General features: G+C 35.7%; 1 protein-coding gene across 1 annotated transcript in view; it reads left to right on the top strand.

The window, feature by feature from the left end:
- The window catches only part of POLQ (DNA polymerase theta), a 106,139-nt gene that overhangs the window by 5,121 nt on the left and 80,421 nt on the right, over positions 1-20,597 (top strand). Inside the window, exons 5-12 of the mRNA XM_029939408.1 lie at positions 918-1,026; positions 4,502-4,721; positions 7,056-7,203; positions 9,276-9,422; positions 10,756-10,968; positions 14,753-14,895; positions 16,314-16,518; positions 16,841-16,983. Coding sequence (XP_029795268.1) covers positions 918-1,026; positions 4,502-4,721; positions 7,056-7,203; positions 9,276-9,422; positions 10,756-10,968; positions 14,753-14,895; positions 16,314-16,518; positions 16,841-16,983 — 1,328 coding nt within the window. The remainder of the gene's footprint in view (positions 1-917; positions 1,027-4,501; positions 4,722-7,055; positions 7,204-9,275; positions 9,423-10,755; positions 10,969-14,752; positions 14,896-16,313; positions 16,519-16,840; positions 16,984-20,597) is intronic.

Genomic DNA, 20,597 nt, shown 5'->3' with positions numbered 1-20,597 from the left:
ATTCCAATAGAATCTTACTGTTATAGCCAATATATCTAGCACAGGGCCTGACACGCTAGGGAGAATAAGTATTTTTTGAATGAGTGAATAAATGTTAAAATAACTTATCATGCCATATGACTTTGAGATGGCTTACTAATGAGGAAAAGGAACATCACGTCATTAGGAAATAGACCTGAAAGATCTTGATTTTGTGTGCAAGATTTGTGGGGAGGATACAATCGCCTGTGGAAACCATGACATTATGACCTTTAAAGAAGGCATTGGTATAATAAAAAGGAAAGAAAAGAAAGGAAAAGAAAAGAAGGAAGGAAGGAGGCATTGGTTGATACTAAATTTTCAGTAATCCTTGAGCTTTATTCCGAGTACAGAGACTGGTTTAATTCTCTAAGTAGTGGAGAAGGGAATTATGGTCGTATTTATGTTTTGTAGTAGGGTGATTCACTAGCCTACCATCTTCCAACAAAAACATCTCTTAAAATAATTTCTTTCTTCTTGATCTGATCTTGTTTTTCTAAGAAACTTCCTAGCATCAATATGGTTGCTGTGGCTGTTTTCCCCCATAGAAAGGTCAATACACTGAATAACTATCATAGATGTATTTGCTATCTCATTGTACATATACTTCTCCAAAGTTGCCAGTGAAGAAGAGTCTAACTAATAAGAGATGGTTTTCTCTGAGTTAGCTTTGAGTTAGCTGATCATTGATTTTCAGATCCGGAATACTTATAGTAGGACCACTTATGATGCCTAAAATGTCTTGAAAAAGGATCCTCAAGTATGTGAAATCTAATTTTTGTGTTAAGGTTAGAAATTTGTATCATCTACAATATTTTATAGTAATGAAACTACTTATTGTACTGGATATTGAGTCTTTTAAAATTTTTCTTGAAATTGTGAAATTTTGTGAAATCTAGGCATGGTGGTTGTGGATGAATTGCATATGTTGGGGGACCCTCACCGAGGGTATCTGCTGGAGCTTCTGCTGACTAAGATTTGCTACATCACTCATAAGTCAGTACCTTGGTAAGTACCTGAAATAACTGAGGTCCTGAGATTCTAAGCAATGTTGGGAAAGGGTCTGCAAAACAGATATGAATTAAATGAATTAAAGAAGTAGAATAGTACCTATTTAGAACAAACTCATGTACAGCAGTTCATTTTTATCCCAAAAGAAGTACTTAAGACTGAGAGTGATTTTATTTTGCAAACATTTAAAAGTCTCTGACTGCTCACCATTTTTAGGAAAAATTTAACTTTCAACTCTCATAGCTTAAAAAAATTATTTACAGTGTTATCTCTAAATGTAGCCACTTGAGTTTTTAGTTTTACACAGTTTATATTGATTACTTACTATGGAGGATGAAGATCTAGTTCTTTTTTTCTCATTTCAGTATGTATGTATGTAGGTATTTTTATTACTTTTATTTAAATTCAAGTTAGTTAACATATAGTATAAGAATAGTTTCAGGAATAGTATTTAGTGGTTCATCACTTACACAACACCCAGTGCTCATCCCAACAAGTGCCCTCCTTCGAGCCCTTTTAGCTCATCTTCCCGAACCCAACATCCCTCCAGCAACCCTGTTTGTTCTCTGTACTTAAGAGTCTCTTATGGTTTGCCTCCTTATCTATTTTTATTTTATTTCTTCTTCCTTTCCCTTATGTTCATGTTTTATTTCTTAAATCCTATACATGAGTGAAATATGATTTTTTTCTTTTTCTGCCTGACTTATTTCACTTAACATACTGTTGTTGCAAATGGCAAGATTTCATTCTTTTTGATAACTGAATAATATTCAATTGTGTTTATATACCTCTTCTTTATTCATTTTTAGTCAATGGATATTTGGGCTCTTTCCATAATTTGGCTATTGTTGATAATGCTTTTATAAACATGGGGGTACATGTGGCCCCCTTTGAATCCTAGTTCTTTTTTATATTCTCTACTTACCCAACCCAATCCCCTCTCACCTCCTCCCTACCCCACAGTCTCTCTCTGTCCTCATATCATCTTCCCATTCTCCAAATATTATTATGTCATCATTTTGCTGAGATCAATACTTTGTTATGTTGTTATGACTATATTATGCCATTGCCAACTGATCCATGTAGTATATTATGACTATTTTTACATTCTAAATAACGTTTTATTTTCTGTGAAATTAATAAATGTGGGGTTTTTTTGTTGTTGTTTGATGGCCTGTTTTTGTTGTCCTTGTTTTCCTTTTGTCTTTATTACGTGAGTGTGCTAACTGGGGAGAGGAGCAGAGGGAGAGAGAGAGGAAATCTTTAGCAGCCTCCATGCTGAGCAGGGCTCCATCCCACAACCCTGGGATCATGACCTGAACTGAAGTCAAGAGTGGGTTGCTCAAACTGAGCCGCCCAGGCACCCTAATAGCTTGGTTTTCTATGTCCTTATCACTGATTGACCTCTTTCCCACTTATGTAAATCTTCATTCAATATATTCTAACACATTTGCTATTCTACCAAATTCATCTTCTTGAGGTTTCTCCAAATGCCTTCTGAACTGTTCTGATCTGGAAAGGTGGGTGAACTACGTATGTGCTGCACAGCACTTATTTTAGGATCTTTATTATTATCATTCACTCCTTTTGCTTTTTGCTTCAGTCAGAGCCCCCCTTTTTTGGATAATTTATGCTTTCCTCATTTTGGTAAGGACATCTTGCAGGAAGTTCCACTTTATTTTACTGTATGGGCTACTATGCATATGACTTTTTTTGAAAATTTTCATGTCTGAAATGTTTTACAGCTATTTGATAGACTGTCCAGGTATACAAGTCAAGATTTCCTTTGGAGTTTTTAAGACATTACTTCGTTTTCTTGTTACTATTGAGAAACCCAGTGCCCTGCTTATCCTTAGTCCTTTGTATAAAAATTTTTTAATTCTCTCTGGGAGTTTTTAGGTGCTCCTTTTCTTCCTCAGTGTTGTGAAATTTCATGCTGATGTGCTTTGGCATTCCATTTTTGCTCATTGTGTTCAGTACTCAATAGATTCTTTCAATCTGGGAGCTCTTATGTTTCAGTCTAGAGAGATTTTAACACCTTTATAGTTTATGAGAAAACATAGACATGATAATCTATACCCCAAATCAGTAGGAATATAGAAGATGTGACTAATGCAGTTAACAAATTTGACCTAATGGATGTATGTAGAAGAATTACCAAATAAAAGCAGAATGTTCCTTTCAGTGAACATAGTAAAATTGCACTATATGCTGAGCCATAAAGCAATATATTTTAAAGGGTTTAAGTCATTTAAAATCTATTTTCTGACAAATGGAATTAAACTAGAAATAAGTATAGGAGAGGCATAACTAGAAAATGCACACTGGAAAATTGGGAAATACATTTTGACCCATTTTTGGGACAAAAAGTAATCACAGTAGAAATTGGAAGATAGTTTGAACTGAAGTTATATCTCCTAACAAAGCTTGTGAAATGCAGCTAAAGTTTAACGGGGAATTGATAGGATAAAGTGTATATATTATTAATGAAGAGAGACTGAAAAATTAATGCATTATTCATCTCATTAACTTAGAAAAAGAATAGTAAAATAATGCCACAAAAAGTAGAAGGAAAGAAATGATAAAGACAAGAGCAAAACTTAGTGAAAGAGGAAATTTACTATTTAGAACATTTAAACACTTCTACAAATCAAGAAGAAAAAAACCCAATGCATCAATGGGCAAGCACTTTCAACAGACATTATAAGATGGTATCCAAATGGTCCATAAACATGAAATGGTACTTAATCTCATTACTAATCAAGGAAAGGAAATGTAAACTATTTTCAAGGAGATATTACCACACACTCTCCAGAATGGCTAACATTAAAAAAATTGGCATATACAACAACGTAGATGGAACCAGAGGGTATTATGCTAAGTGAAATAAGTCAGTCAGAGAAAGACTGATATCACATGATTTCACTCCTTTGTGGGATTTGAGAAACACAACTGATGAACACGGGAAGGGAATGAAAAACAAGTTACAAACAGAGAGGGAGGAAAATCATAGAGACTCTTAAATACAGAGAACAAACAAGGTTGTTGAGGATAGGGGGTTGGGGGTGGGAAATATGGGTGATGGGCATTGAGGAGGGTACTTGTTCGGATGAGCACTGGGTGTTACATGTAAGTGATGAATCACAGAATCTACTCCTGAAGCCAAGGCTACACTGTATGTTAGCTAACTTGACAATAAATTTAAAAAAAAATTGGCAATACTAAGTGGTGATAAAGTGTGGAACAATAAAACACACATGATCTTTGGAGATACTTTGGTACAGTCTCTTTGGAAAACAGTTTGACATTAATAAAACTGAAGATAAGCTATAACCCAATAATTTTATTTCTAGGTGTATTCTTTAAAAATGTAAAGGTGTATGTCCCGAAGGACATGACCAAAAATACTGTTAGCACAATTTGTAATTAATACTATGTATTTTTTAACATTGTTTTCATTTATTTTTCACAGCCAGGCAGATTTAGCCAGTCCTCTGTCTAATGCCGTGCAGATTGTTGGCATGAGTGCTACTCTTCCTAATTTGGAGCTTGTGGCTTCCTGGTTGAATGCTGAACTCTACCACACCAACTTTCGTCCTGTACCGCTGTTGGAGTCAGTAAAAATTGGAAATTCTATATATGACTCTTCAATGAAGCTTGTGAGGGAATTTCAGCCCTGTTTACAAGTAAAGGTAAGTCAGTATTCTTCCATCACTTTGTGTTTGATTGCATTTTCTAGCAAGTTAACATTTTTTGAGTTTATATAAATTAGTGGTTGCAAAATAGTTGAATATGCTTTATATCCCCATCAGAAGGATTATTAATATTTTTTATTTAAAAAATGTTTTTTTTTTTATTTTTGAGAGAGAGAGAGTGTGTGAGCAGGGGAAGGGCAGAGAGAGGGAGACACAGAATCCAAAGCAGGCTCCACAGAGCTGTCACCAAAGAGCCCAAAGGGGGACTGGAACCCACAAACTGTGAGGTCATGACCTGAGCCAAAGTTGGTTGCTCAACTGACTGAGCCACTCAGGAGGCCCAGAAGGGTTATTAATATTAAGCTAATTGGTTTCATCTTAAATAATGAGTGGTGATGGTGAGAGAGGAAATGTAGTTGTGCCTTGAATTTAAATGATTATCGTTTAGTGGGGCACCTGGGTGGCTCAGTTGGTTAAGTGTCCAACTCTTGGTTTCAGTTTGGGTCATGATCTTACAGTTGGTGGCTTTGAGCCCTGCATCAGGCTCTGTGTTCATGGTGTGGGGCCTGCTTGGGATTCTTTCTCTCCCTCTCTCTCTCTCTCTGCCTCTCCCCGACTTGTGCTCTGTTCTCTCTCAAACTTAAAAAAAAATGATTATCATTTCCAGTAAGTATAGCTAATAGAAAATAATATAAATAAGTAATACCTAATTTTGTAGATTTTTCTTTTTAACTTGGAAAAGATTTTCTTATGATTTAGTTTACTTACTAAATACTAATGTGGAAAATTAAACTTTTGTTAAGTAGTTATAATAAAGGGGAAAAACATTCTTGGAATCTGACCTACCTCTGATACTCAGTAGAGTTCTTGATATAGCTGATATTAGTTGAATCACAAAACCTCTCTTAACATACTATCTTCCTTTATAAAATGAGGTGTAATATTTATTCTTAAGAATGAAGTATGGTTTTAAAAAACTGACATCTAGGAAGTGCTTGGTAAATGGTAAATTCCCTTATACACCTATAAATACAGTTTAAAAATTTTAGTTCACAGTATTTTTTTTAAGTCTGATTCTTCAATCCTGATGTTAAAAAACTGACTCATCATCTGTGGAAGGGGGCATCTTCACATTTTGTGTGGAGCTGTGCCTCTGAGTACTGAATCAGGTGGAGCTGGGAATAGGAGTAAATTCATGTTTCAGTACTCTCATGGGTATGCATTTGTAGCCTCCGTATGTCTGACATGGAATTTTATACAGTGGTTTTGCTTTGTACTCCAAATTTCAGCAGACTGTGCCTTGGTTACCTCAATAAAATATATATGTGAACACGTTCATTTACTCTCCTATTAATCTTTTTCTATTACTAGGTCTATGCCTCTACCCTATTTGAATTACTTGTGACTCTTACTGGGATTATTGAAATAGTCTCCTAATTGATCTTTCTGCTTCCCCCCTTCTCCTTTTCAGTCTGTGCTTACCAGGAGCTAGTGATCTATTTAAAATGAGCATCGGATCACATAACCATTATGTTCCCAAACTTGCAATGCTTCCTTGTTTCATTCTGAATGAAGGCCCGCCTCTTTTTGGTAGCCTATAATGCCCTGCATGATCTGTCCCCACCCCCTTGGTGCTCTGACCTGCTACTCTCACTCCCTCCCCAGCCACATTGCTGTTGGATAATATACCAAGAATCTTCCACCTCAGGTTCTCTCTGTCTGGAATGCTTTCTCCCCAGTCATCAGCATGGTTTACTCTTTCACCTTTGGACCTTTACTCAAATGTCACTTTCTGAGAACTTCCCTGGCTACCTTATCTAAATTACAGTGTTCTCCCCTTCCTGGTCCGTATTTTCCATTTTATTTTTAGCACTTTACAGTATTCTGTGTGTTTTACTTAGCTTGTTTTTGTTATTATCAATTCCTTCCTACTGGAATAGTAAAACTCTGAGGGCAGAGCTTTTTTTCTGCTTTGTTCTTTATCCCCAGTACCTAGAACAGTATTTGGTACACAGTAAATGTTTGTTCATTGAGTGAATGGATGAATTAATTAATCCAGTTAAACACACTGACCTTTCAGTTTTGAGCACTGACTGGACTACTAGGCATTTACGTATGCTTTGTTCTGCCTGAAATTAACTTGCATCATAAGGAAGTTTATGTCTTTTTTTCTCTTCTTGCTTTTTCTTTGTTACTGACACTGTAACCTATTTTTATTATACCTTTCAGTAGAAAAAAGAACTTCCCCATAAAGCAAAATGAGTGACTTGAAACTGATGTGAAATGTTTTGAAAGGACCATTAAAATGACTATTTCTCTTTCTTTTTTTAGGGAGATGAGGACCATGTTGTTAGTTTATGTTATGAGACAATCTGTGATAACCATTCAGTGTTACTTTTCTGTCCATCAAAGAAATGGTGTGAGAAGTTGGCAGATATCATTGCCCGTGAGTTTTATAATCTACACCATCACGCTGAGGGTAAGTTACTGATAGAAATGAAAGCCTCTATAGTCACTACATTTTCTTAAAAGTAATGTTAATGATTATATAAACAAAGCATGGTTCTCTTTGATCCTTACCTACACCTGCTCACTGGACACTCCTTTGCAAAACTATGCTCATCTTCTTATCTTCATTATAGACAATGTATACATACACTCAAGCTAACCTTCAGATTTCTACAGTACTGGATTTATACAGGTACATACTAAGATTCCTCATCTGGAGCCCATGGGCTTTGAGAGATATCTTTGAAATTCCTAAGTTATATATAAAATTTCACACATACACATTTTTCTGGAGAAATCAGACATATCTCACTTTACATTTCCAAACTCTAAGAAAGAGCCACACACATATTTATGTATATAAACACATATGTATTTTGAAATCAGCTTTATTGAGGTATAATTTATATACAATAAAATGTACCCATTTGAATTATATAATTTAATGAATTTTAACAAGTGTATACATTTGTTTAATCCCTACAAGAATGAACATATGGAACATTTCTATCATCCTAAAATGTAATCTTTGCTCTTTAGCTAACAATCTCCTCTCTATTCTGAGGCCCAGGCAATCTCTGATCTGCTTTTTTTTTACTCTATATTAGTTGTACCTTTTCTAAGAATTTCATATAAATGAAATTATATACTATGTATGCATGTTTTATATTTAGCTTCTTTCAGCATGGTATTTTTAAGATTCATCCAGGTTGTTACATTTGTCAAATTAATTCTTTTTTATTGCTAAGTACTAATTTAGTGTATGGCTATAACCATCAGTATATATTTGACCTTACCACTTTTGTTAACCTGTGGTCCATTGGGGTCCAAGATAAGTGTAGGGAAGACAGAGACCGACCAGTTCTGTTCGCAGACTATTAGGACATTCTATGACTTCATTATGCTACTGGAATCTTGAGGATAGATGATACATCGAGCTTAGCTCTAATAAGTAAACTTTGCTTGAAGTTTATATTAGGAAGGCTCCAGCCCAACATTATAATATTGCTTTTATTTCCCTCCTAATTGATGTTTTCTATACTATGCCATTTATACTCCTTATACTGTACCATAATAACTTAAATTCCTTTGATGGCCAGAAACATTATTATTTTTTTTTTTGCTTGAGATTCTGTCATCTTGATTTATAGCAAGGGTTCCCAAATCCTAGTGCTTGAACTGGAGCCTGGGGAATGAAGAAATTTTCACCAGAAAAGTAAAGACAAGGCAGCACACTTTTTGTAAAGCTGAAGTTTAAATTCTGAAATTATCCCTACTAATTTTTTTAATGTTAAAATGACTTTTCTTTGGAAATAAAGATGTCAATCAATGGTAGTTTAAAAAAATGTTTAATCGTCCTTAGCATAATAAAACATTGACAACCCTGAGTCTTTAAAATTTTAAGAAAAGTTTACCTAAGGTATTTTTAATAGAAAATAGAAGTTATATTAAAAATATGTATTATGAGAAATTTACTTGTTTAGAAATCCAAAAGTTTGGGGAATTCTTTAAAGAAAACATAGTTCTTGCACATAAAAATGTTGAGGTCTTACTAGGGGAGCAGGTTACACAGAGGTAAAATCAGAAGGTAATGTGTGATTAATTACCACATTAGTGCCAAATAGGCTAGAAAAATTGTCACGTAGAAATAGGTTCCTAGGTGGTTCTGACACTGCTGGTTGGTGGGATACATTTTAAGTAAGGATTTTGATTTTTAGGCTGAGTGGTAGTATCTGTTATCCTCTTCTTCCTCAGCTGGATCCTTTGTCCCCTCTTGTGGGCTTGGTCTCACTCTACTATAGTGCTTCCTAAACTTTGGTGCACGTTAGAATCATCTGAGGAGATTTAAAAATTACTTATTTCCAGGTTGCATCCTAGAGTGAGAGCCAGGCATCAGTATTTTTAAAAAGATGTTCAGCTGCTTATTATATATAGTAATGTTAGGACCATTGCCCTAATATTTAGTTCTGTCCTGACTAAGGCAGATAGTGTTTAAGGAGGTCCAGCCGGAGGTGAGCAGTGTTGATAATTTTTCTGTGACAGGATTGGTAAGATCATCTGAACTTCCGCCGGTGGTACTGGAACAAAAGAGTCTCCTAGAAGTGATGGATCAGTTAAAACGTTCACCTTCAGGACTGGACTCTGTATTACAAAAAACTATACCATGGGGAGTAGCATTTCATCATGCAGGTATCTATATTTATAAACTGTTATTAAGAAGCCCCTTCCAAATATCCTCCTAATTCCTTCACATTTATATTTGTGTGCATTTGATTTCTTGTCCATCTAATGCTCTTAGACTTCAAGAAATTGTGTGCAAGAAATTGTGTGATTAAGATTAAACAAGAATAAAACATATTTAGTTTACTTATCTATATAGCATATAAATATTACATACTTTTTTGTTCCATTGGGGAAGTGAATTCTATAATTGTTACCTTTCTACATTTCGTTTCTTAAAATTTAGGTTAGACAGGTATTTGCTACCCTAGTTTTATGCTACTCGGAGTGTTTCCTTTTATCTTAAGGGGTATTAAAATATACTTGCAAGTATATCAAAATCAAATTAATTTTAGAAATTGTCATATTTTGAGAGTGCTAGAAGTGTTTAAAATACAAATAGGTTGTCAAAATTATAAGGGTAATGCGGTCACTGAATTAAATAGCTTCTTTCAGAGAGTGGTCAGTCCATGATCATATGTACTAAGACTATGATTAAGAATATGTAGTTTCTAAAATTAGGATTTTGACCTTTTAAATTTACTTAAAATTTTTATTATGTGTGTGTAAATAAATTTTAAAATATATGTGTGTATATATGTGCAAATAGAAGAATATTTTTATTATGTGTAACATGATGCATACTAATAAATGAATACTTATGGACCCACTACTTAATTTACAAACTAGAGCCTCAACCCTTTTGACTTTTTTAATAAAATTAAAAATAAGCCATATAAATATATATTCTATATGTTGTTTTTCATTTACTTGTATATATATTCTTTAACATTTATTTAATGTGTCTGACCACTGTGTTGGATAGACCCTGAAGATACTGTGATGCATAAGCCATGTCTGTAGCCTCAGAGAGTTCATTGTCTAGAAGAGGGGTCAACAAACTGCAGTCTGCTGGTCAAATCCAGCATACTATCTATTTTCGTAAAGTTGTATTGGAACACAGTCATGCTCATTTGTTCTGTGGCTGCTTTCATGTGACGGTTAGTAGGGTAGACACAGTCAGTCTGTCCTGCAAAGCCTAAACCATATACAGAAAAAAGTAGCCCGCCCTGGTCTAGAAGATGAGATGGAAGTGTACCAGGGATAGCAGATTATACTCTTAAAAAGATAGACCGTAGTGACATGTTTGTTTACCATCGTAACAATAGCTTATAAAAATCCTTAGAGCCTTGTAGTAGATTCCCAGATCCATTCAAAGGTAATCAAGTACAGTATTTTCATTATGTTTATTATTTCATATATTCATTAATAAATATATGTTATTATAATGTCCTTTTATTAGGTCTTACTTTTGAGGAGAGGGATATCATTGAAGGAGCCTTCCGTCAAGGTCAGATTCGGGTTTTGGCAGCAACTTCTACTCTTTCATCTGGAGTGAATTTACCAGCACGTCGTGTAATTATTCGGACTCCGATTTTCAGTGGTCGTCCTCTAGATATTCTTACTTATAAGCAGATGGTTGGTCGTGCTGGCAGGAAAGGGGTAGACACAGTAGGTAAGTGAGTTTGAATTTAATTGTAATAGCATTGCTGAAGGACAGTGTCATTCAACTTGAAATTTGACCAATGCCTGCCAACTAATTTCTCATCGTGCTGTGTGTCTCTGTATCCAAAACATTAATGTCATGCCTTTGATTTACTTAATACTTATAATGAATATAAGTTATAATTTTCATATATCATCAAGCATTGATTTTCTATGAATGTAAAATTAAAATTTTCTTTTATATACAGTGAAATGATTCAGTATTATTCTAGTCAAAATGCCTTATCACATTAGCTGGAAGAAGATTTTTAATTTCCAGCATATTCTATTATTTAGTGCTAATGAAGGGAGTAATTTTCATGGGTTTTAGTTCAGTTTAGGTGACTGGTCTAAGACTTCAAAGGAGGGATACTGAGAGCTGGGAAGTACTCTCACATTTAGGAACAGGAACTTCACATACCATCATTTTCTTTTTTTTTTTCTTTTTTTTTAATGTTTTATTTATTTTAGAGACAGAGAGAGACAGAGCATGAGAGGGGGAGGGGCAGAGAGAGAGGGAGACACAGAACTGGAAGCAGGCTCCAGGCCCTGAGCTAGCTGTCAGCACAGAGCCTGACACAGGGCTTGAAACCACGAACGTGAGATCTGACCTGAGCCGAAGTTGGAGGCTTAACCGACTGAGCACCCAGGCACCCCTCATACCATCATTTTCTTTCTAAAATGGTACTGGTTTTGAAAACACCTTTTTAGTTTCATGTGTCAGCAAGTAATGGTAATATTACAAGAAATCAAGCATTGCTTTGTCTTAAGCAATAAGGAAGAGGTTTGTTTGAATTAAATGTAGAGGTACCAGCAAATATTATTTCTAACCTGTTACATTATTCTGGGTGTGACAAAATTGTTATAAGTCTTACAACATTGAAGAACTTTGGGAGGAACATTCTCTGTCGTCTCATCTTTCTTCTCTAGGATGTATTTTTTTGACTCTAATATTATACTGTATGTAAAACAAACAGTTCTATGGCTGCTGAAGAGATGTTAGGCTATCCAGGAGTAAAGGGAAAGTCTTAATGGAAAAATAAGTGGGATATTCTGGGCACAAAAAGCTGGGTAGTATACTGAGGAAGGGACTGTTAGAAAAACTTGATTTGTCTGTCATCACATCTGCATTTCAACCGTCAGGAAGGGGCTAATAGGAAGTAAAGGGCACCACCTGCCTCTTAAGGGCACTGCCCAGAAGTTGCACTAAATATTTCTCCTCACATCCAGTAGGGGAGAACTTAGTCACATAGTTACATTCTCCAACTACAGAAGAGCCTGGGGAATATAACCTGTAGCTATGTGGCCATTTGCCCCACCAACATGTAGGAGTTTTATTAAAGGAAAAATGAGAGAATGGCTATGTGTCTCAGCCCCAGTAACAAATGACTTCTCTATCTATAATCCCTGAAGGGCCATTGGCCTGCCTCTCTTTTAAGCTCTAAAAATTCCAATGATTAAAAAATAAACTTTCAACTCCTTGGATCTCCCCTATTATAGGCATCAAAGAAGTTTATCCTGCTCTGTCTCTTACTTTACCTATAAAATGTGCAGATTACATGTGTTTAAAAAAGGTTAGGGGAAGAGACAAAAACACTCCCTTCTATTCCTATTTGCTCTTCCCTCTCCCCTTCCCCCTATATCTGATTTCTTAGTAGACTCAAACTCTGGAGGGTGGAGTGTAAGTTCATTTTACACAGCTACTCTTCTTTTAGGGTCAGAGGGTCTTTAAGGTAATATAGAAGATAAGGAGGTTTTATTTGCCTTGCTGTATTCTTAGCTTGTACTTCTCTTTCTTATGGGAAAAAATAATTGGAAGGTTGGTATTCTGGCCAAATTATCAAACCTTAAATCAGATTAACATTTAAATAAAACTAAAATATATCACAGTAACTTTGTTTTTGAGGTCTTGGAAACTTCTGAGGTTTTGACTTTGCCTAATGCTCCATTTCAGGATGATATATGCTTGCTCAGAAGTTCCAGCTAGTGGGGAATATGTGAATATAGTGTTTCATATCAATTATGAAGATACGCATACTTGGTCATGATTTTTAGATTTTGTAACATCTTTGTAATTTCTTTACATTTTATAAATTATGCTAATGTTCCTAGGCAGTTAATGGCATTTATTTAGATGACACTTAAATCTTTCTGTGGATTTCTTGAAATCTTCCAATAGAAGAGGTTGGTGCTTTGTACAAAAATAGTGATTTACAAGTCAAATAGTAGTAATTGGTTTGATTCTAATTGACGTCTCTAATGGGCATTTTCATAAATCTTGCTCATTTTGAAGAAAGGTAGTCCATTTTGCTGAAGAATAGCAACCTGAAAGTAGTTTGAACAGCCCAAAGTGGCTTTTTGTATTTGCTGCTAATGCTAATTGATCCATTTTGTAGATAATTTTTTGTCTTAAGCTGGGCTAGTTTGTAGTGTTCATAAGGGCCAGGTGATATATTTTGTTCACCTGTTTATTTTTGTTGCTGCTGTTGTTTTGTTTAATGGCAACTATCTTTTTGTAATTATATCTTGGATAAACAATCAAAAGTCATCAAGTTTATAGTCCCTTATCTTTATCCCATCTTGGTTCTCAATCTGCAATCAGCATTAGGAAAATAGCATCTTCTCTTTCCTTAGAATGACCAGATACTCCATCACAATGGCATTTTTAGTTTTCTCTAATGCAAGTGACATTCATTTCCCCCCTTACACATCTACTTGCTTCCTTTCCCCTACTAATGGATTAGTTTTTGAAAAAAAATTATGGTTTTCTCTAGTCTTAATTACTGTAATAATAGTTTATGTTTGTATAAATTGTACCTTTATATATGTTTATAATGTATAAATGCTATCACATTTTTATTCATTTCATTTTCATGATAACGTAAAGCTTTTTGGTTAGTGAGTTATAAGGTTTCTGTAAATATTTTTTAATTCATGTTATCATATAACCAGTAATAGTTTGCATTTGCATTTTCCTTTATGGTTTTCAAAATACCTCTATTATTGTTATTTTATACTTAATTATTCAGTAAAAACAGTTGCTCCTGTGTGGGAGGAAAGAAACTTTTCCTGTGACTGCCTAGATTCTATGGCTAGTGCCTGCAAATTAGACTGACGGATGACAGATTAACAGGAGAGAAGACATACATATTTTTATTTGATTTTGATATTAGTGTTTTCACTTTTTGCATACACAGAGGCCTTCATAGAAAAACAGTGAAGACCCAAAGAAGTGGTTAGAAGTTAGGGGCTTTCTACCCTTTTAACGAAAGGTGATAGAATTGTTAATTGACAAGACAAGGGAAAAAGGGATTGACCTTCTGAAGTGGTAAAGTAAATATATACTAGAAACTAACGGAAGTTAAGGATTATTTAGTAAGATTTATGCAGACCCATCTTGGTGCTGACTGTCTCCAGTGATAAGTGATAAGTGGAACACCTTCACAAAGAGAAATTTATGTCTTACATCTAGGCGAACAGGGTGAGGGCAAAGAGCTCTTTCTGTGTTTGCTACTTCCTAAGTGCCTTCAGGTCCAAATAACCCTTCTGCCAAAGTGGCATATTTCAGTATGGCATATTCTGATCCCCTTCAATCCAAAGTTCAGAAAATGAAAACATCAGTAATAATTCTATGATCATAATAACCACTGTCATCTATTACCTTTTTAAATAAGAAAGACAATTTAAATTCTCTTTGGCAGGTATCTTATGGAAATATGTTGGGATTTTGCAAATGTGCGTTTTTTTGGTTATAGGTGAGAGTATCTTAGTTTGTAAGAACTCTGAGAAATCAAAAGGCATAGCTCTACTTCAGGGATCTCTAAAACCTGTCCGTAGCTGTTTGCAAAGACAAGAAGGAGAAGAAGTAACTGCAAGCATGATAAGAGCTATTTTGGAGGTAAGAAAGAGTTCACTAAATTACTTGCTCTTTGAAGCCTATAATATGATGATAAACTTAAGTATGTGAAGAAAAACCTTAGCTTTGTGTTTTATTATGAGAATGTTTATATCTTCCTAAGCCTCAATCTCTTCAATTTTATACAGCTGTTTCCTGGAGTTTAATACAGCTAGTGCTCCATCAGTACATTTCAAAACAGTGGATTAAGACCCAAATGCCAGATGATTCTTTTTATGTTTTAGATATACTTTATTATTTTTTGAATTTTTAAAAAATTTAACAAAAATGGATCATAGTTCTTACATACAGATAATACCTATTAACATTAAAATAAAATCAAATTACAAATAGACATGATTAGAAGTTTCAAACAACGTGGAAAGATCTAAAGTGAAAAAAACCTTTCTGTTCCGGGTCCTCAAAGGTAACCAGTCCCCTTTTAAGAGTTTTGTGTATTCATCCAGGAAAGTTTCCTGTTCATATACTAGCATGCCTTCTCTTGGCTTCAGTACTGGTGCTAGGGGTTCTGTTACCCGTGCTCATACTTTTTTTTTTTTTCCTCTTTAGCTCTCCTTTTGAAAACAAAAACAAAAACAAACAAAAAAAGAAAGAAAAGAAAAAAGGAAAGTAACTGATAACATAGGTTGGTGAGGATATAGAAAGTAAGCATTCTCATATGCTGCTGAAACTGTTTTGGGAGGGGAACTTGGACATACCTACTACGATGACAACAACAACAATGTCTAAACAGAACACATAGCTGTTTACCAGTAGATTCACAACTAAGAGTTTTACCTAGGGATGTATTTGTGAAATTACATCAAATTAAATGCACAGGAATGTTTATTATAGCACTATTGGCAATAAGAAAAACCCTAGAAACAACAAAAATACCACTAATAGTAAATAAATCTTGGTAAAACTATGCATTGGGGTCATTAAAAGGAGTAAACTCTGTTTAGGATGATTTGATATGTTTTCAAAATGTATTAACTGGAAGGAAGCAAGGGGAAAAATAGTACTGCTAATTAGTATATTTAATACAGTTGTAGGAAGATGATTGCCACAAAACAACTCACTTCCCTTTTTCTACACCCATTCCCATCCCCTTCTGTGTGGGGAATATTCAATACTAGCATTCCTAGCCCACACATTTCAGAAGGAAGGATATGTTGTCAGTTCTTACATTTCAGGTAGTGATTCATTTATTTTCATTTATGAGAAAATGTTGTATCGACTTTTAAGGAAACTTTTGATGTTGATGTTGTCAGTAGGATGATGATGAAAGAGTTTATAAAGAACCTACAGTAAGATGCTGAGAATATTTTAAGAGAACAAAATCACTTCATTTCTTTTATATCATTAGGCCTGCATGTCTTATTAAAAAGTTACAGAACATTTCAAACCTCTTATATTAGATAATAGTTGGTGGAGTGGCAAGTACATCACAAGATATGCAGGCTTATGCTTCCTGCACATTTTTGGCTGCAAGTATGAAAGAAGGGAAGCTGGGAATTCAGAAGAATCAAGATTCTGTTCAACTTGGTGCAATTGAGGCCTGTGTAATGTGGCTGCTAGAAAATGAATTCATCCAGATTACTGAAGCTAGTGATGGAACAGAAGGTAAGTGTGATTCCTAATTACAGTATACTCACTTTTCATCACTGCTGACTTTACACTGCTTAGTAAAAGGAAATTGACTTTTCAAACACTATAAAAGGAACAGCTTTTTCAAGTAGTATATAAACTTATTTTTAGTACTTAATGTTGGATTTAGCAACATCAGACAGTATAGAATCTGCTCATAAATATCCATGCATTGGGCAAAATTCTGTTTGTAAAATTTATCAGAGGCTAAAAGGTAAATTATAGAATACAGAAAGACACGGTTTTATTTTATCTTCAACATGTGGTTCTTTATTTCCCTTCCCTCACCCTCAACCAGGAAAAGTGTATCATCCAACACACCTTGGTTCAGCAACTCTTTCTTCTTCACTTTCTCCAACTGATACTTTAGATATTTTTGCTGACCTCCAAAGAGCAATGAAGGGCTTTGTTTTAGAGAATGACCTGCATATTGTTTATCTGGTAAGTTCTGTTTTCTTCACTTTATATTTGAAAATGGAGAGAAAATACTTATATGGAATCTTGAACATCTTGGGAACATCTTGTTTGTCTTCTTTAGGGCAGTAGTGGTGGGAATAGAGAACAGGTAAGAAGAGAGTTGTTATTAGTAAAGTATTAAGCTAAATGTTACAGTGACCTTTTAACGTATTCATCTACTTTTTTTTTTCCCTCTAACCTTTCAAAAAAGCATTTGATGTGCTTTATAAGAAACATATTTTACAGTACATAAGAGAATAGTAAAGGACAATGAGATACCAGGAAACTGAAAATAAGATCATCATGTAAAACTCAAAGGTTGCTGCATAAACATGCATGCCTTTAAGTCATGTACAGTTCTTGTAGCCAACTTTGGTTCTGAGATTTTTTGCAACTACAGCAAATAGGAAAGCTTGATTAGTCTCAGTATTGATAAGGTAAACAAAACCAAAAAAAATGGAAAAAAGGGTACCTGGCAGCCTCAGTAGAGCTTGTGACTCTTGATCTTGGCGTTGTAAGTTTGAGACTAATGTTGGGTATAGAGATTACTTAAAAAAATAAAATCGCTAGGGGCACCTGGTTGGCTCAGTCGGTTGAGCGTCCGACTTCGGCTCAGGTCATGATCTCATGGTTCAGTGGGTTCAAGCCCCCCGTCGGGCTCTGTGCTGACAGCTAGCTCAGAGCCTGGAGCCTGCTTCAGATTCTGTGTCTCCCTCTCCCCGTCCCCTGCTCGCGCTGTCTCTCTCTCTCTCTCTCAAAAATAAATAAAAGACATTAAAAAATTAAAAAAAATAAAATCGCTAAAAAATAATTAGGAAAATGTTGCTTTTTATTGCGTAAGAGAAATTTAGTCCTAAAAAGACACTCGGGGTCTTATATTCTTGATAAAATCTCTGTAATAAATGCAATAAGAAATTTTAAATGTTTGCATACATTAAGACAGTCTTTTATAAATATTATTTTCTATAACAAAGATTTTGATAAGAATTGGATCAAATAGGTTTTGAGATTATATTCTCTGGAAAGAAACTGGCTAAAAACACTTTGTTAATTAAGAGCAGACAAAGGGACTGACCTAAGCAAGATGGCAGAATAAGAGGTCCCTGGCTCTAGTCTCCATCACAAAAATATTAATTAACAACTATTTATAGACAAAAACACCTATCTAAAAATCCTAGAACCTAGTGGGTAGGCTGAAACACATTCATGGAACACAAAAAATGAGAAAAGACACATTAGAAGGTTAAGAGCAGTGGTTTCACTTTGGTAGTGTTGCCCCTCCCCCAAGCCAGCACAGTATCACACTGAGAGGAATTCTCTGGACCTACAGTTTCTCCAGTGAGAAAAAGAGAGCTTAAGGCTGACATCCAACTTCCCCAGCGCTCTGAAGTGTTCCCTGGGAAGTCCACTTCCGTCTCACCTGATGGGGAACACTAGGGAAATAGGCAAGGCTAGAGTACCTGAGAAACAATATGGGAGGTAGGGCTCACAGGGATCTGTGTGTGGATTAGTGATGGCACTGCATCCCTTCTGGCCACCTTGCCCAATCAGAGAGCCCGGCAAGTGGCTCCACCCACTTGTGCCAGATTGCTGCCTGTTTGGCCAGAAAGCAGGGTTGAGTTTTGCCCAGCTAGGATTCCCTAGGCAATGGCCTGGCTGCAGAGCCCAGCCTGTAGCTCTACCCTTCTAGGGAACCAATCTGACACCCTGACCCAACTTCAGAGTTCAGCTTGTGGGCCAGCCTGAGCAGGGACTCTTAACTGTAGAACACAGCGATCTGCATGATCACAGAATCCATCCTGCAGCCCCATTAAACTATGGAGTACAACCTCTGGCCACACCTGAGCACAAAGTTCAGCTAATGGCACCGCTTATCCCGGGATTCTAGTCTCTGGTCCTGTCTGGCCAGAGAGCCCAGTCAGTGGCCATGCCTGTCGGCAGAGCCCTGCTAATGGTCCCATCTGACCAGGCAGCCCAGGCAGTGGTCTTGCCTGAATGCAGAGCTGGGCCAGTGGCCTCACCCAACCAGAAACTCTGGCATCAAACCCTGCCCACCCTCCTATGGGCTCTACCAGCTGGCCCTTTGAGAACCCAGTCTGGGCTGACTAATGAGGGTCTTTTCCTATTGAAGCAAACCTGTAAAGACTAGAAGAGGTGACTGTTTCCTCAAATGCACAGATACCAACACAAGGATATAAGAATAATGAAGACTCAGGGAAATATGGCACCACCAAAGAAACTAGTAAAGTTCTAATAACCAAATGTAAACAAATGGAGATCTGTGAACTGACTGACCAAAAATCCAGAATAATCCTCTTAATGAATTTCAATGAACTACAAGAAAACACAGATAGTCAACCAAACAAAATTAGGGAAACAGTACATGAACAGAATGAGAAATTCAACAAAGAAATAGGAACCATTAAAAAATAAAACCAAACATGAATCCCAGAGCTGGAGTACAGTAGAGAAATTCAACAAAGAAATAGGAACCATTAAAAAATAAAACCAAACATGAATCCCAGAGCTGGAGTACAGTAGCTGATGTGAAAAATTCAATAGCTTCAAAAGTGGACTTGGTCAAGGAAAATAAAAAATCTGTGAACTCAAAGATAAGTCATTTGCAATTATAAATTCAGAGGAACAACAACTACCAAAAAAAAAGAGAAAAAGAGTGAACCTTATGATAACCACAACCCCCAAACCTAAGAAAAAAATAAAGAGAAAGTCAGCCAAGCAAAACATTATAGATATTCATGAATCACAAAGAGAAGAAGAAAAAAACAAAAAGAACTATAAAACAACTAGAAACCCAGTTTTTAAAGTGGCATTAAGTACATACATATCAGTAATTACTTTAAATGTAAATGGCCTAAAAAAAGGTGAAAGACCTAAATGCTCCAAATTACATAGAGCTGTAGAATGGATAAAAAAAATTAGACCCATCTATGAGCCTCTTAAGTGACTTAATTTAGCCCTAAAGAATGAGGCAGACTGAAAGTGAAGGGATAGGAAAACATTCACCATAAAAATGGAAGCCAAAAAAAAAAAAAAAAAGCACAGTGCCAATACTTATATCAGACAAAATGGAGGTACTTGATCCACCTTCATAGATAACTATTTTCACTAGTTTTTGGTTTTTTTTTTAAAGGAATTTATTGTCAAATTAGTTTCCATACAACATCCAGTGCTCTTCCCCACAAGTGCCCTCCTCCATCACCACCACCTCTTTTCTCCCTCCCCCTTTAACCCTCGGTTCATTTTCAGTATTCAGTAGTCTCTCAAGTTTTGCGTCCCTCTCTCTCCCCAACTCTCTTTTCCTCTTCTCCTCCTTCTGGTCCTCCATTAGGTTTCTCCTGTTTTCCTGTTAGACCTATGAGTGCAAACATATGGTATCTGTCCTTCTCTGCCTGACTTATTTCGCTTAGCATGACCCCCTCAAGGTCCATCCACTTTCCTACAAATGGCCATATTTTGTTCTTTCTCATTGCCATGTAATACTCCATTGTATATACAAACCACATCTTTGTGATCTACTCATCAGGTGATGGACATTTAGGCTCTTTCCATGTTTTGGCTGTTGTTGACAGTGCTGCTAT

Source organism: Suricata suricatta, chromosome 5, assembly GCF_006229205.1.
Source record: "Suricata suricatta isolate VVHF042 chromosome 5, meerkat_22Aug2017_6uvM2_HiC, whole genome shotgun sequence".
Taxonomy (NCBI): domain Eukaryota; kingdom Metazoa; phylum Chordata; class Mammalia; order Carnivora; family Herpestidae; genus Suricata; species Suricata suricatta.
This window is presented reverse-complemented; position numbering and strand designations above follow the sequence as displayed.